Source organism: Odocoileus virginianus, chromosome 1 (genome assembly GCF_023699985.2).
Source record: "Odocoileus virginianus isolate 20LAN1187 ecotype Illinois chromosome 1, Ovbor_1.2, whole genome shotgun sequence".
NCBI classification, from domain to species: domain Eukaryota; kingdom Metazoa; phylum Chordata; class Mammalia; order Artiodactyla; family Cervidae; genus Odocoileus; species Odocoileus virginianus.
The window spans coordinates 84,462,982-84,478,998 of NC_069674.1; the positions used below are offsets into that span (position 1 = coordinate 84,462,982).

The 16,017-nt window shown below is 38.9% G+C and overlaps 1 protein-coding gene across 1 annotated transcript; it reads left to right on the plus strand.

The window, feature by feature from the left end:
* The first annotated feature begins 4,632 nt into the window (after positions 1–4,632).
* On the plus strand, positions 4,633–15,523 carry POLR1F (RNA polymerase I subunit F). Its single transcript, XM_020916750.2, has 4 exons — positions 4,633–4,910; positions 9,690–9,831; positions 12,077–12,285; positions 13,726–15,523. Exons 1-4 carry the CDS (start codon positions 4,669–4,671, stop codon positions 14,135–14,137), a joined length of 1,005 nt encoding a protein of 334 aa, XP_020772409.2. The 5' UTR covers positions 4,633–4,668; the 3' UTR covers positions 14,138–15,523.
* The last annotated feature ends 494 nt before the right edge of the window (positions 15,524–16,017 follow it).

Below are 16,017 nucleotides of genomic sequence, written 5' to 3' on the forward strand. Positions count from 1 at the left end.
AGATTTTATATCTGACTTTATACATGTATTTTCCCTAAAAGTAATGTATTTCATAATTTACTGAACAACTAAAATAAAACTGTTTACCAAACTGAACACATTCATTTCAAACAGCTAGTCTGTACTGAAACTATTTTAATGTTTCCTATTAACAAAGTGAAATTATAAATTTGTCATCTCAGTATACATAGTTCATATCTAGAGTGAATTTTATCAATAGATTTTGTTAAGAGGATACATGTAAATCTTTAATTGCTTTACCCTGAATCAAATGTTTATGTAATTAGATTGCTTATCATGGCAGTATATTGAAGAGGAACTGAAATTAATCATGCTAACACCAAAAAAAAAAAAAACCAAACACACATATATACATATATACATATATATATACGTGTATATATATATATATATATATTTCTAGCAATGGAACCAAGGCATTTTCCAGTTTTTAGTCATAATCTTTTCCAAATTTTCCTCTTTAGTGCTGGGCTTTGGATTGCTATTCATTCAAAAAGATCATAAGCTTCCGTTCCTATGTTCAGCTTTACAATCTTAATGAAACTGAATCAAGCGTATTAAACTGAAGTGTCAGTCAAGGACTCAAAAAAGAATCACTTAGTATAAACACTGTGCTTGGTACTGCACTGTCATTATCTCCTTTAATCCGCACAACTTTCCATACCTTTACAGTACAAATTAGGAAGCTGAAGTTTACAAAGGCTAGACACGTGGTCGAAGGTCACAGAGCAAAGGCTGATGCCTAAAACAGCCTGACTGTGGCATCTGGCTCCTGCAAGCCAGGCCATTTTGCCTGAATTATTTTCTGCCAGACTACCGCTTCCAATACTTTGGCCAAGACCAGTGCTCCTTTGACATCTTCCCAAGTCTGTTAAGATGGTGGTATTTATATCACTTTGATGGTTTTAGGCAGAGGATAAGTAAAATAAGCAACCCATTTTACTGACTCACGATTTCTTCCTTTATCAGCATTGGTATGTGGCTAGGAAAAGTGAGGATTTTTAGTAATTCAAAGCATGAGTTGTGAACTAATTCATGCCTGGGTTAGAGTCCTTAACTGATTGACACCTCTGCCTCCTTAGGAAAGTGAATCGTTCACTCGAGAAATACATTCTAGGCAGTCAGTTTGACTCCCTTTAAAAAAGAAAGAAAGAAACATGACTTTTAGTACCCAGGCTTTTCACCTTGCACTATATTAAATCATCTAAAAATAAAGCGTTTCTTGTAATAACCAAAATCTTCAACAACAGGAGGGATCTCATGGTACTTGTTTTTTCTCTTCCCTGGGGTGGTGCGTAGAACAGGTTAATTTGGGAAAGTCACTCCATGATGGTGAACATTTACATGCAGGCTGAATCACTCTTTTATCCTTTGAAATCATGACACGTGTGGATGGTGGCTAACAGTCAAAGCAGATTTAAAAGACTAAAAACTAAAAAAGTTTTCGAAGTCAAATGAGAAAATTGCCTTTAAATATCCAAAGAGTTAGAAAATTACTTCATATTTTACATTTGTGTAAAATCATTACCAGAGTAGTTGATTTCGGGTAAGTTTTGTTTTGACTTAATTGTTCTGATGTCCAACTGGTTTTTTTGTTTTGTTTTTTGGTTGTTGTTATTGTTGATTCACTAAATTGTGTTTGGAAAAATTGTTTTTATTCATGTTTTATCATCTGCAGACAATCTAGGTACATCTTCACTTCAAAGACAGGTTTTGACCAAATTGCTCCGGAATGCTCCCTAGGCATCAGGGGCTTTTAAGGTTCTGCCAGGTTGAGAAAACTGAACTACAGAGTCTAACACAGGGAGGCTACAGGGCTTTGCAACAAAATCAAGGTAAAGGCAAGGTAATCATCTGCAAACTTAACATATTTACCACTGGGCTTTGGGAGCAGTTTTATCCCATTCTCATCTCATGCTAAATTTGGAGTCAGTTAAAAAGTACTAAAGAAAATGCTTTTTATTTACCTTATTTAAACCTTTTATAATGTCTATAGTATACTGATTTTACAAGTGGGAAACAGGTATCAAGAGATTAGACATTTTCACAGTACCTAGGGCACATGGGAGGGTGTTGTACTCATACCACTAATTGATATACATTTTTCTTGGCACTTACGCATCTAATACATGTTTATGCCTAGATCCTATTTCATCACCGGTTATTTTATTCATTCATTTATGCATTTATATGTTCATTCATGCATTGTGTCAACAAGAAATTAACAGTAGATCTAAGGAAGAAATGGAAACTTTTTTTCAGGCCAATTTGAGGTTTATAAACCTGGGAGACACCTTTCAGAAAGCTCTGAGTGTTGGGGCCAGTGTGAGGAAAGCAGGAGAGACTCCATCTTGAAGGCTGTCATCCATCTTACAGACAGGATGTGAACTGGGCCTGAACCCTGCCCAAGAGTGAGGAAACCACTGCTAGTGAAAACCAGGTCTCCTGGAGACTTCCTTCCCTATAGATGGCAAACGGAGATTGTAGTTGAGGTCAGGCTGCCCCTATTAGATTAACCATGGAGACATCCCCCCTTGATGTATAATCATTTTTCCCCGCCTTTAACCTTAATTGTTTGTTCTCCTAGCACCTACTTGTTGTAAAACTCAGTCATATACAACAAAGTGGTTGCTCACAAGTAACCAGTCACATGGGCAGGGTGGGAAACTGGGCTCCTGAAACATCAGGGTCCTTGTTGGGAACCGATTCCCCTTGGACTCACTGGCCTAATAAACTGTACTCCATTGTGTTTTGCGACTCTGGATTCCACATGAGGACTGGTCTACCTGTTGAGGGCAAAGCACAATTATATACTATATGTTTTTGAGACAAAGGGTTATACATCAGATGATGCGCTGACAGTTTATACAGTCCAGATATGCACTTTCAAAGTGTGTAGGGAGTCATCATGGCCCCTTACCGGATTAGGGTGGAAGGTTATCTCCTAAGGAGGTCTGGTTACTGTGCCTGCACAATACTCGCTAAAGGGGAGGGAGGAGCCCAAACCAGCAGAGCAAATTCTTATGTTTAAATTTTCCTTGTCATAAAGTATGAATTTTCTTTCTTTTTTTTTCTGAGTCAAAAGGGGGCTGCAGTGGTGAACTAGACTGATATCAGGGTCCCAATCTTAGTGAGCTGGGGTCTATGGACGGCACAGGAGGAAGACCAGGCAATTAACATAAATTAACATGCAACAAGAGCTTGAAGGTGGTAATTTACAAAGATGGAAAGCTGCCTGACCTTTAGGTGGGGAGAGAACCAGGGCGGTAGTAAACTGTGCGGGGGGCGGGAGTGGAGTGGGGGGGGTGGGGTGTCACTGTTTCCCTGGTGGCTCACTGGTAAAGAACCTCCTGCCCATGCTGGAGACTCCAGTTGGATCCCTGGGTTCAGAAGTTGGGAAGATCCCCTGGAGAAGGGAATGACAGCCCACTCCAGTATTCTCGCCTGGGAAATCCCATGGACAGAGGAGCCTGGCGGGCGACAGTCCACGGGGTTAGCAACACAACAACAACAAACAAACTATGCAGAGGAAACGGATGTGAAATCTAAGCTGAAATTTAACACAGGAGTAGAGTTTTCCCGTATGAGAGAAGCTACCCTGTTCCCAGACAGAAGGAACAGCGTCAGACTGAAGAGCAGGAGAGGAAGAGGGGGAGGAGGGGAAAGGATGAGAGAGGTAGTGGGGAGGGCAGAGGTGGGCTGAAAGTGGCTCAGGGAGCATGGGTGTGCCTAGCTGAGTGTGTAAAGCGAGGAGTGGGTAATGAAACTGCTGGGTGCAAATCATAAAATGGCTTGGCAATTTAAAAGCCAGATTAAGGAGTTTGGGTTATCCTCTGGAAAACGAGGCGCCTGTGTGGGGATTTAAACAAGGCAAGTCATGGTCATATTTGCGTTTCAGAGATCGGGTTGCACTTCTTGGCCATGAAACTTAAGCTTCCACACACAATTCTGTAGTTTTGGAAGCACCAACTGAGAGAAACGTCCGAATAGAGGGATGTTTCAGCTTTGGGTCCCACGAGCGTTCGGGCTGGTGTGATGTCTGGAGGTAGCAGAGAGGCCCCACGGATGACAGCTGGACAGAGTCCTTTAGAAGGAGGGGTACGTATTATTTCCTGAATTAGTGATTACAGAATGAGGAGAGAAACTGATCTGGAGAGAGACGGTGGGTTCGTTTCCGGAAGGGTTGCATTTGAGACATCTGGACTGTTTCTTAGGATTGGATTCTTTGCAGGAAATACATTCCATAAATATTTTAAATTTATTATTGTACAGTCTAACCTTGTAAATCTACCAAACCCCCTCACTACTGGATATGATCAAAGCGTGAACCCCTCCCTATTAAATCTACATTCTAAATCTGTTGAGGGAGTTGGCTAAAATATAGGCTTCTGCTCCCTGAAGGGATGAGGTGCTGGCTGGCTTTAGAGAATGCTCAATCCTTAACCACAGGTTCCTAGCTTCACAGTGGTTCAAGTGGGGTGGGGGGGAACGGTTGCCCCCTGCTGGTAAGAACGAATTACTGCAGCCACGGGAGAGGAAACTTCCTAGGGGCGTGGTAGCTGCTGGATGACGTAAAAGGCGGCGTCCGGAGATAGGCGGTTATTGACTGCGTCATTAGTGCGCGCCGTGGGAAACGTAGCTAGCCGCATGGCTGCGGGTTGCTCAGTGCCTCCGCGGCCGAAGGCGGCCTCAGAAGGGCCGGCCGGCGTCTTGCCTTGCCTAGAATTGCCTACCTACGCGGCTGCTTGTGCGCTTGTGAACAGCCGCTACTCCTGCCTGGTGGCGGGGCCGCACCGAAGACACATCGCCCTGTCGCCGCGCTATCTTAACAGGAAACGCACCGGTATTCGAGAACAGCTCAATGCAGAGCTCCTGCGCTATTCCGAGAGGTACTGGTCTCTTAGATTTTTTGTTCCCAGAGGGGACATAATCTTAACGTTAATAATCTTAACGTTGCCTGCCGCTCCCTTGGGGCACGGGATGGGGCAGCAGGTGGACGGTTAGTGGCAACAGAAGGGGGTCCCACCAGCTTCCGCGAGTTTAGCCCCGGGGCATTCTGGAGTCGCAGTCCACCTCGGGAGACTAGGGCCTCCCTGGTCAAGATCTGTGCTGAGTCCCTTTCGAAGGCAGGAAAGAAAACGTTACGGTGACAGGAATTGTGTAAGCGGAAGGGGTAAAAAGAAGCTCGTTGCAAGACAGAGATAAAAATAGACCGGGGGTCTGGAGACCGTCTAGTTCTGTACGTTTTCTCATTTGATGATGAAAGTTAGGAATGCAGTAGTTAAAAACATTCTCACTATATAGAAAATTATACGCGAAGCGTTAATACTTCGTTTATTTATAAACCACGAAGGTTGGTTTTGTTTTGACCCTGGTTCTTTCCCAGGGTTTTTTTTCTCTTGGACCTGATCACGGATGAATGAAATACTATTCACCTTGTTTCCTTTTTAAGAATAGGAAAGCCTGTTGCTTTTGAAGTTGGAAAAAACCTTCTAGTGCATTTAAAGTAAGATATTGGAAAATCACCTGGGCAGAGTTTCTCAAGGGATCCTGAACCCTACTAAGATCTAGAATTTACAGCTTCCTCCAAGCACCGGCACACACTTTCACTTGTGGGTCTATCTTGTATACTAGAGAATTGGGGAATAAAACCAAAGAAACAAACAAGACCCTTATTTCAGGAGCTATAAGCGCTAGTAAAAGATAAATCCAATGAAATGTTAAAATCTGACAAATCTAAAGTTATAGTAGAGTGGTGAATTGGATCTTAGGACCTTTGGGAACAACTCGATAGGAGGAGGGAACTTCTGAGATAGTAGCATTCTGCGCAAAAAGAGTGGCATAAACGAATGGATACTAGCTGTGAAATAGAATACTTTGACCAGATAATTGTGAGCACTTTATAACTAAAGTTTATATATCAGGAGAAAGACATTGGGTACAGCTGAAAAGTTCGGCAGTTAGGGGTGGGTGGATCAGAGACGGGGCGGAGGATAATTCAGAGGGTGGCCATTTTGCTCCTTTCCTGCCTTTGCCAGGTGTTTTAGGTTTTTGTTTTTCTGTTTTCTTAAGCCGGAAACTGGGTTACCACTTCATCCTCTAGGTAGTCTCCAACTCAGAAAACACTCTTGAGACAGTGGTATCTCTGTCTCAAACTACAAATCAGATTTGTAGTTTAAGAAACCACTTGATAGCGTTAGGTGGTGGTTTAAGGAGGGTGAGACAATAAGCATGGAGAACATGTTTATAGTTAGACTGTTACAAAGTGTAGAGAAAATTGATTAGAGTTTGCATTTGGGAGAGTTAAGGATATGTAAGGTAGTCATAAAATCTGGAAACATAAACAAATCTTTGATCTGTAACCAATTAATGGCTCCACTTGACAGGCCTAGGGGAATAGGAGCCATTACCCCAGAGAGATGAAGAGCTGATTGGATAATGATAATTTCTGTAACAGAATTGGGATAGTGTGACCCTGTGGCCTCAATTGCACTCTGAACAGATCTGAACGCCCCACCTGACCCCGTTATTTTTGGAGTGTGCTGAAAACTCCAGTTTATTCTGTGCAAATGGGGTACCATAGATTAATAATGAGGGACAAAACATTGAAAATATCAGTTATTGTAATACTGATCAACCATTTATCATATAGTTTGTTTCCAGACTTTGGGGCCATCCTGTACCATCAGAGAGGACCTGCTTCTCTGTTTAAGAAATGAGGAAAGGAAAGAGTTGAGAATAGCTCTTACATTAGTCATCTCAGCAGCAGCCCTATTTGACAGATTGTCTACCGTTTTCCCCCAGTGACAGTTTTTTAAAAGATGATCGCATTTCAGTTTTGAAAAATCTGCTTAGAGAAAGTATTTTCTAATAATAACATTAAAACTTCTATCTTTGAGAGTTCATCAATGACAGCTCTTGAGTTATTTGAAAATGGCAAATATGTTCCCTCCCAGTAGTTCCAGTTTATTAATTCAGAATGTCTCAAAGCATAAGTGGACTACAAGTTTCCATGAAGAGTCCGTGTTTACTCAATTTCTTCAGTATAGGTGGTGGTCTAGTTGCTAAATTGTGTCTGACTCTTGCGACGCCATGAACTGTAGCCTGCCAGGTTCCTCTGTCCATGGGATTCTCCAGGCAAGAATACGGGAGTGGGTTGCCATTTCCTTCCCCATCTTCAGTGTAGAGGCAGCCTTTATTCTCATGTATAATACATAAAAGTCTTAAGTGTGCTTGCAATCTATTGATCCCTTAAACTTGATATGATTGTTCTCTCAATATCTCAAGTGAGGCTACCTACCACACTCTGGAAACATACGTAGGATGGTTTCAGAAAAGCAAGAGAGGAAAAGATATAATGTTGAGGTGTCTGTCTTTTGATGAATTTTAGTATATTTTATGCAATGAGTTGCTTTGCAAAATTGACACAAGCTGTAGGTAGCAGTTCTGAACCCTGCAGAACTCCATTCGCTCTCTTGAAACATACTTTACTGAAATTAAACTTAAAGATAATATTAGATTAGCCACACAGTTCATTTGGGTTTTTTAAAAACCCAAACGAACCTTCTGGTCAACCCAATATGATCTACCAACACAATCGGGGGAAAAAAAAAAAATTCATTTAGAGCTCTCATACAACAAAATGTATTTCAGTGCGATAACACTCACGCATGGCTACCTGGAAAGAATAAAGTAGTTAGACGCCTCCTGAAGCTGCATCTTGAATCATTGTGAAAGTATTAGTTGCAAATGTAGAGTGATGCGGGGGTTTTGAGTTGACAACTCACATCACCTACAGTGTCTAAATGGTAAAATGCTCTTACAAAACAATCTACTCTTGAATTTATATACTAGTTCTATTCCAGAAAATTTTAATTGATATTGAAACCATGCAAAGATGATTTTATGTTCATAATTACATACATTAAGTTAGGTACTATAATCAGCTGTTTATAAATACTTAGAAAATGAGGCTTGTCCTCTCATTTAAATCATGCAGACCCAGGGACAATTTTCATTGTGTCAGGCTGTGTAAAAATGGCAGGATGTCTCCCATCCCTGGCCTTCACAGGTGTGACAACTATGATTTATCCCACAGACTCCCAAATGCCACTTATGGGACAGCAGTATCCCCCCACTGGAAACTGATTTGGGGAAACAAAGTCTTGTTTTTGTTTTTTGTCTGATATGGCAGTTATTTTTTACCCCTCCTTGCTCTTTGCTTTCTGGGTCTCTAATATTGTCTGGCCTGGCATGCTGTGATTCATGGTGTCCCAAAGAGTCGGACACGACTGAGTGACTGAACTGAATATTGTCTTAGTGATGGTATGGTTCCTGTTTAGGAAAGCTACATGCAGAAATTAGTAATTCAAAGAAAGGCTTTCTGGAGTAAATCTCAGTGTTTATGGATTTCCTAATTGGGTAATTAAGTTGTATTCCAGTGACTCCTGGCTGTTTTAAAACAACTACTCCTAGGTATACATTCTTTCTTTTATTCTGTGTGAACCATTCTAGAAGTTTGAATTCACCAAAAATGTTCTCTGCTCTCAAAGACCTTAGCGTCCTCTCTGGAATCCAAACATATAAGCAAAGATAAATAAGAACAGTGATAAGCTTTCTCAGGCTTCCCAGGTGGCGCTAGTGGTAAAGAACCCACCTGCCAATGCAGTAGACCCCTGGGTCAGGAAAAATGCCCTGGAGGAGTGTATGGCACCCCCTCCAGTACTCTCGCCTGGAGAATCCCATGGACAGACTGTTGGAGGCCTGGTAGGCTACAGTCCATGGGGTCGCAGAGTCCGACACGACTGAAGGGCCTTAGCATGCGCGCTGTCCTCAGAGTCTTGCAGGAGTGGAGCAGCGTGACTTCAGCTTTGCCGGGGAGTCAGGGAAGCTCGCTGAAACAGGTCACGGCTGTGGCAGTGAAGCCACCAGCTCCGTCTCCGTAACTACTTACAGTTTTTTAATAACTTTGAAATAGTTGTTGTTCAGTCCCTCAGTCGTGTCAGACACTCTGTGACCCCGTGGACTGCAGCACATCAGGCCTCCCTGTCTTTGGAAATAGTAGTTGCCCCCTAATCCTGACTGTCAAGCTACAGATTACAGTGTCAGAGTCAGTTCTGGAAAGCTAATATAATTGTATTTCTTACTTCCTTACACTAGCAACAGTTGCAGTTTGGGGATTTTTCTCCATCACGTTATTGGCTTTAATATTCAGGGCTTCAGCTTGAATCCTAATACTTCTCTTGCTACATGCCATCTAGTACAGATATTCAGTAATGGTGGGTAATACCAAAATTGCCTTCATTCAGTAATAGTCACAGAATGACATTTTTCTTACTAAGTCTCATTTTTTACTTCTCATTCTAGCATAACTAGAATTCAAATGGACAGCAAATAGGGAAGAAGGATCAACTTACTGCTCTTGGATAATGGACATTTTGTTTCTCGGTATTGAATAATTATTTTTAAGTTAGCCATTATTTTGGAACCCCTGGGTGAAATTAAACCACTAAAGTTGTTACAGGCTAATCATATATTATTGTATATGTATATATTTTCACCATGGGTGTGATTGTATTAGGAGATGTATACTTTCTGGACTCAGAATCCATATAATGGGTTAGTTTAAAAGAGGATAAATAACATTTTCCTTTCCTTTTTTTTTATAGCCTTTTAGGTGTACCCATTGCTTATGATAACATCAAAGTAGTGGGTGAATTAGGAGATATTTATGATGATCAAGGACACATTCATCTTAACATTGAAGCAGATTTTGTTATTTTCTGCCCTGAACCAGGGCAAAAACTTATGGTATGTATCTTTTTTCCTATTGTTCTTTGTACAGTTATTAAATTATGTAATTTGGAAAAATTTAAGAGATTGTACACTTTGGGATTTTACAAGGATTGTTATTTCAGGTAACTAAAAATCATTTTTAAAGAAAATTTTTCAGTTTAGGTTTTTAATTTTTATGAAGTGTAGTTGATTTGCATTGTTCTGTTTCAAGTGGAAAGTGATTCAGTTTAGATACGTGTATATGTACATTTTTCAAATTCTTTTCTGTTATAGATTATTACAAGATACTGAATTTAGTTCCCTGTGCTACACAGTAGATCCTTGTTATTAATCCTAACCTCCTAATTTATCCCCTCCCCCCTTCCCCTTTGGTAACCCTAAGTTTGTCCTTCGTGAATCTATTTCTGTTAAATAAGCTTATTTGTATCCTGTTTTTAAATTCCACATGTAAGTGATATCATATGTTTATCTGTTCTTCTCTGTCTCACTTAACTTCACGTAGTATGATAACCTCTAAGTCCAGTCATGTGGCTGTCAATGGCACTTCATGGCTGAGTAATATTTCAGCATGTATAACACATCTTTATCCGTTCATCTGTGGATGGACACTTGAGTTGTTCCATGTCTTGGGTATTATGCTACTGCGAACATTGGAAGCATGTATCTTTTTCAAGTAGAGTTTTTGTCTTTTCTAGATATATGCCCAGGAGTGGAATTGCTAGATCGTATGGGACTCTGTTTTTAATTTTTTAAGGAACCTCCATACTGTTCTCCATACTGGTTGCACCAGTTTATATTCCCAGCAACAGTGTAGGAGGCTTCCCTTTTCTCCATACCCTCTTCAGCATTTATTGTTTGTGGACTCCTTGGTGAGGGCTGTTCTGATATCTGTGCAGTGACAATCGCATTGTGTCTGTGCATTTTTTTAGTAATAAGCCATGTTGAGTGTCATTTCTTGGGCCTTTAGACATCTGTAGTATGTCTGTATATGTGCAATACTGTTTTAAGTTACTGGTCTTTTTATTTCAAAAGCATTGCTACTATATTATATTGATACTTTTTTCTAATTTATCATGTTATACTCTCATACTTACTGCTTTCTAGATCCCACCAGAGAAACTTGGCTACCTCTTGGTTGTGAAGATATTATTCTATACAATTCTAAAATTTTGATAGTTTTTCCTTTCCTCATTGAGTATTTAATTGATAAACTGTCTTTTACAGCGAGAGAAAAATTGAATGCAAAGTATAGTGTTCTCATATACATTTCACTCTACCCACCCCCAAAAAACCACACATAATGTTTCTCTTATTATTGATAAGATGTGGTGCATTATAATTGTTGAGCCAATATTGATACATTAAGTAAAGTCTATGGTATATAGTAGAGTTCACTGTTTCTATTGTAGCTTCTGTGGGTTTTGACAAAGGTATAATCACATGAATCCAACATTATAGTATTCCTATGGAATAATTGGTCACTTTTCTAAAAATCCTGTGTGTTCTGCCTATTCATTGCTCCCTCTCCCCCCTGGAAACCATGGCGACTACTTTTTTTTTTTTTAATTGTCTCCATAGATTTGCCTTTTCCAGAATATCATATAGTGGAATCATAGAGTATGTAACCTCTTCATATTGGTTTCTTTCACTTGGCACTATATGTTTAAGGTTCCTCCATGTCTTTCTCTTGATAGCTTATTTTTGTTTCAGAATAGTATTCCATTGTATAGATGTACCAGTTTGTACAGACCACCTAGAATGTACCATTCTGGACTCCAGACTCCTTATGTTGACAGACAGGTTTTACTCTTGTCCCATGTGGAAGGAGGTGCTGACATTAAACCACATTGTATATATATATGTTATTTATAGTTCTGTAATTCAAAAGGTGATTTTTAAAAAAGCTTCAAGTTTTCATTCATCTAGTTTATATTAAGGAAATAGGAAACTTGGAAATTTTAATTTTAACCTTAAAATCATATAGAATGTATTGTTATTTTACTTTCAAAGCTTCTAATAACATTATGATTTCATTAAAATAGCCATGCTCAAGGTGAGCTTTCTAAAAAATTCTAGTGTTCCTAAACTTATATTTTAGTGTAACATGTGGTAAGCTTTAAATGAAGATTAGCTTTTTTGATATTACATCATGCCATTATTTTGGTATTTTCTCTTTGAAGATCAGTTTAAAGATTGTAAGGTTCGTTTCATCTTTTTGGCACTCCTCTTGCTGTAATACTCATTTTTTCCCTCTTCTCAGGGTACAGTTAATAAAGTGTCCTCCAGCCACATCGGCTGCTTGGTCCATAAGTGCTTCAATGCCTCCATCCCTAAACCTGAGCAGATGCCAGCTGACCAGTGGCAGACGCTGCAGATAAACGTGGGTGATGAACTAGAATTTGAAGTATTTCGTTTAGACTCAGATGCTGCCGGAGTATTCTGCATTCGGGGGAAACTAAGTATGGCTAGGTCAGTTCCTAAGCACATTATTACCATTTTGATACTTAATCATTTCTACTTAATTCTGAATTTAGGAAACATAAGCCCCTCTCTTAAAGGTTAATTTCTTAGACTATTTGTACTTCTAAACCACAGAGTCAATGTAAATATGAATCTTAAGTGTTATGACAGTGTATTGAATATTCTAAAGCTCTGCATCTAAGTGGTCTACATTGTAATAATTCAGTTTTTCAAAGTATTGTCATGTTGTGGTTAATGTTAACATTAACAACTAGTATGTTGTTAATCTTTTTTTAAAAAAAGTTAATCCTTGAACTTGAGACTACTAGAAGCTTAGTTATATTAACATAACTATTAGTGTTTTGATTTTACACAGTCGAAACAAAAATTATTTGATTATTGTCATTATATCAGGTAGATCATTTAATTTCTGTATTCTTCTTGTTTGGAATTCTTTTAGGAAATACTCTGATCCTGACCCTGGGTTTATGGGAGGGCCTAGTTGAGGGGTCATACTTCCTCTGTTAGCAACTTTTTCTAGATTCTGCCTTGATAAGCAGTGAGAATATGGGTTAAAGTTTTAGAGCAGCTGTCCAACAGAACTTTCTGTAATGATAGAAGTGTGCTGTATGTGTGCAATATAGTAGCCTCACTCTTGAGGAATTGAAATGTGTGACTAGTATGTCACTGAGGAAGTGGGTTTTTAACGTTACCTTATTGAAATTACTTAAATAGTTCTGTGTGGCTATTGCTAATTCAAGGGACAGCAGTTCTGTAGAGAGCTACTTCATGATCTTTGTTTTTATTTACTTATATAAAATACTCAGAGCTTTGCAGCATAATACTGCTTCATGAGTGCTCAGTCGTGTCAACTCTTTGCAACCCCATAGACTGTGGCCCATGAAATTCCTCTGTCCGTGGGATTCTCCAGGCAAGAATCCTGGAGTGGGTTGCCATGCCCTCCTCCAGGGGATCTTTACAACTAGTACCACCTGGGAATCCAGTACTGCTTAAGCATAGTTTAAAAAGAACAAGGAAACGAGGATTGGGATAGTAGATGGGGAACGCCAACATTTTGATAAATACCAGAAGTATGTTTTCTCCCTATCAGATGTTACTGGTTTGGCTAATAAGGCTGGGTGGTGATGTTTAGGGTTCAGCATTTTTTGAACCATATTAAAATTCAGAAACCCTGTTTTGACAAAACTTTTATGTCATTTTTATGTGTGAAACAGTCTGGGAAAAATACTTGGGAAACAAAAAATTTAACACTTCTAAGACTACTCAGTGTGCTGGGAGATAATAGAATATTTGAAATTTGTGTCACAGTCATGTTATTTTGTACTACTGTCATAATTTAGAAAGACCTTACCATATTGGAATATTCTTGATCTTACTTTGTTCTTTTATTTTTGCTTAATGCCCTATAAATTTTTTTAATTCTTATAGTTTACAAACCAAGTGCTCTGCAGTTCCTGAAAAAGCACCAGAAACTGGCGCTGATGAACCTGTTGAAAAACCTCCAAAGAAGAAAAAGAAAAAGAAGAAAGACCTAGAGCCATGTGAAGCGGAAGGCAGTACCACAGAGCCAGCAGAATTTGCAGATGTTACCATGAAGGACGAGACAGACCTGCAGGTTAGTAACAGTGTGAATGGCCTCTGGGAGGGAGAGCGGAAGAAGAAGAAGAAGAAGAAGAAGAAAAAGCACCAGGAAGGTCAGGACCAAGAGCCTGTTTTCCAAGGCAGTGACTCCAGTGGTTATCAAAGTGACCATACAAAGAAGAAAAAGAAAAGAAAGAGTGAGGAGGCTGAACTTACACCACTCGTGGAACATGCACCTAAAAAGAAGAGGGAAAAATAATTTTCTTTTGTGTGTTTTAAATATGATTTGGTTTTTTAAAGAAGATTTATACACAGTAGATGACTAAAGTTTAATTAAGAAATGTTTTGTATTGCAGTATTTTGCCTAACAGGGAACATTTTGATTAGTTGAGTTTGGGGTACTAAAATTAATTTGGGAAATATCAGTATTATTAAAGTGCCATTTATTGTATACAGAATAGAAAGGTAAGAACTGCCTTCATTCTTCCAGTGGATACATTCTAAATAAAATGGTTTCTACAGTCCCAAGACTGACAAAAGGACTTTTGTAATATGGTGATAGAATGGATATCATAAAGAATGAGTTTTGAGCTTGGGTGGTGGTTGTTACAGGTTTTGAATTTAGTCATGATGTTACATGCCATGTCATTAGGCTTTGTTTAAAATTTAAATCATTTACCAATTTTAGGTTTTTTGTGTGTTTGTTGTTTACCTTGGGATGGTTTGTCAGAGGCATTTCTGAAGTTTTCAGAGCTTTATAAACTGCCCTCTTCAGAACCATAGCCCTGCCCATGGATCACGAGTTAGGAGACAGTGCTGTTCTTTCTTCTCTGTGCATGTGTGGTGTGTTCTTTTCTTTCTCAGAGGAAGAGTCTGATGAAGACAGGATAAAGGTGATTCTGACTAGTGGGGAATTTTCCTATTTTTAATAACTGAGTTAAGCTACTAGAAATTATTATGAAAACAGTTATTCACTGCTTTCACTGAGAAAATGTGGAATATGTCTTAACTATTGGAAAACACTGACGAATGAATGGACAAGTGAGTTCGGCCTGATAATCAATGCAAGATTGTGTTCATTCATTCAACAAAATTCAATGTATTTGTGTTACACATAGTAGACCATCATTCTAAGATCGGGGGTATGATGGCAAACAAGGCAGAAATGATTCCTTCCCTCATGGAATGTCATAGGAGAGACAGATGCACCCATACAATATAAGTAAGAAAAGACTGAGAATTGCTAATGCTGGTAAGTTCTAAAAGAAGATTCTCTCTTCCCACTGCTGTGATCCAGGGCAGCCCCTTTCAGCTGCCGTTTATCTAGTATCAGACGCAGTACTGCTCTTACTCTGTTTAATGTCTGTACCAATAGAAGAGAGTTGGGAGAGTCATTCATGATGTTTGTCTATAAGCAGATGTGCCAGACAGTAGAAAGGGGTGAGCCAGTGTCTTTTCTTACCATTAAGTTCATGTGGCTATTTAGCCCTCACAATGAACCTAGTCCGATTTGAGATGAGGTGTCAGTGTAAAACATATCAGACTTTGAAGATGTACAAAGAAAGAATGCAAAATACCTCAGTTTTGTATGAGATTGTAATATTTTGGTATAGTGGAGTAAATAAAATATTAAATTGGCTTTTTCCGTTTTTGTTTTTGCTTTTTAATTTAAAAATTGTATCTGAGGCCTGTATTATCTTTGTTTTGTAGAGCACTGGTTTGAAGGATGAGTTGAAAAAGATTTAGAATAACCCAGTCATGTTCACAGGGTTTAATGTAGTGCCATACCTAGAAAATGTTTTATGAATGCTTCCTTAAAATTTTTAAATTTGAATACATAATTGTAATGTCTGACTTAATATTAAAAGTTAATGGTTTAGTGAAACAATTCTAAATTCCTGATGGTAATGGCCTATCAAGCTGTTAAATTAATGCTATTCATAGCAAAATACATCCAGTTGTCACATGTTATGTTTACATTTTTTTAAGAAAAAAGTATGCTGAACTTGAAACTAAATTTATCCATGGTTTTTCACAATGACAGTAGCAGAACTGGTCATTTGCCTTGCCTATAACAGTGACAGATTTTACCTGATACAGAAACCTCTGATTATGGTATCATGCACATATTCTTCAAAA

What these genes read in the sequence shown, in the direction of transcription:
- POLR1F (XM_020916750.2), top strand. Translation starts at nt 4,669, where the DNA reads ATGGCTGCGGGTTGCTCAGTGCCTCCGCGGCCGAAGGCGGCCTCAGAA. An exon ending in CTCCTGCGCTATTCCGAGAG is followed by an intron (nt 4,911 to 9,689) that starts GTACTGGTCTCT and finishes TTTTTTTTATAG; the next exon opens with CCTTTTAGGTGTACCCATTG. An exon ending in GGGAAACTAAGTATGGCTAG is followed by an intron (nt 12,286 to 13,725) that starts GTCAGTTCCTAA and finishes TAATTCTTATAG; the next exon opens with TTTACAAACCAAGTGCTCTG.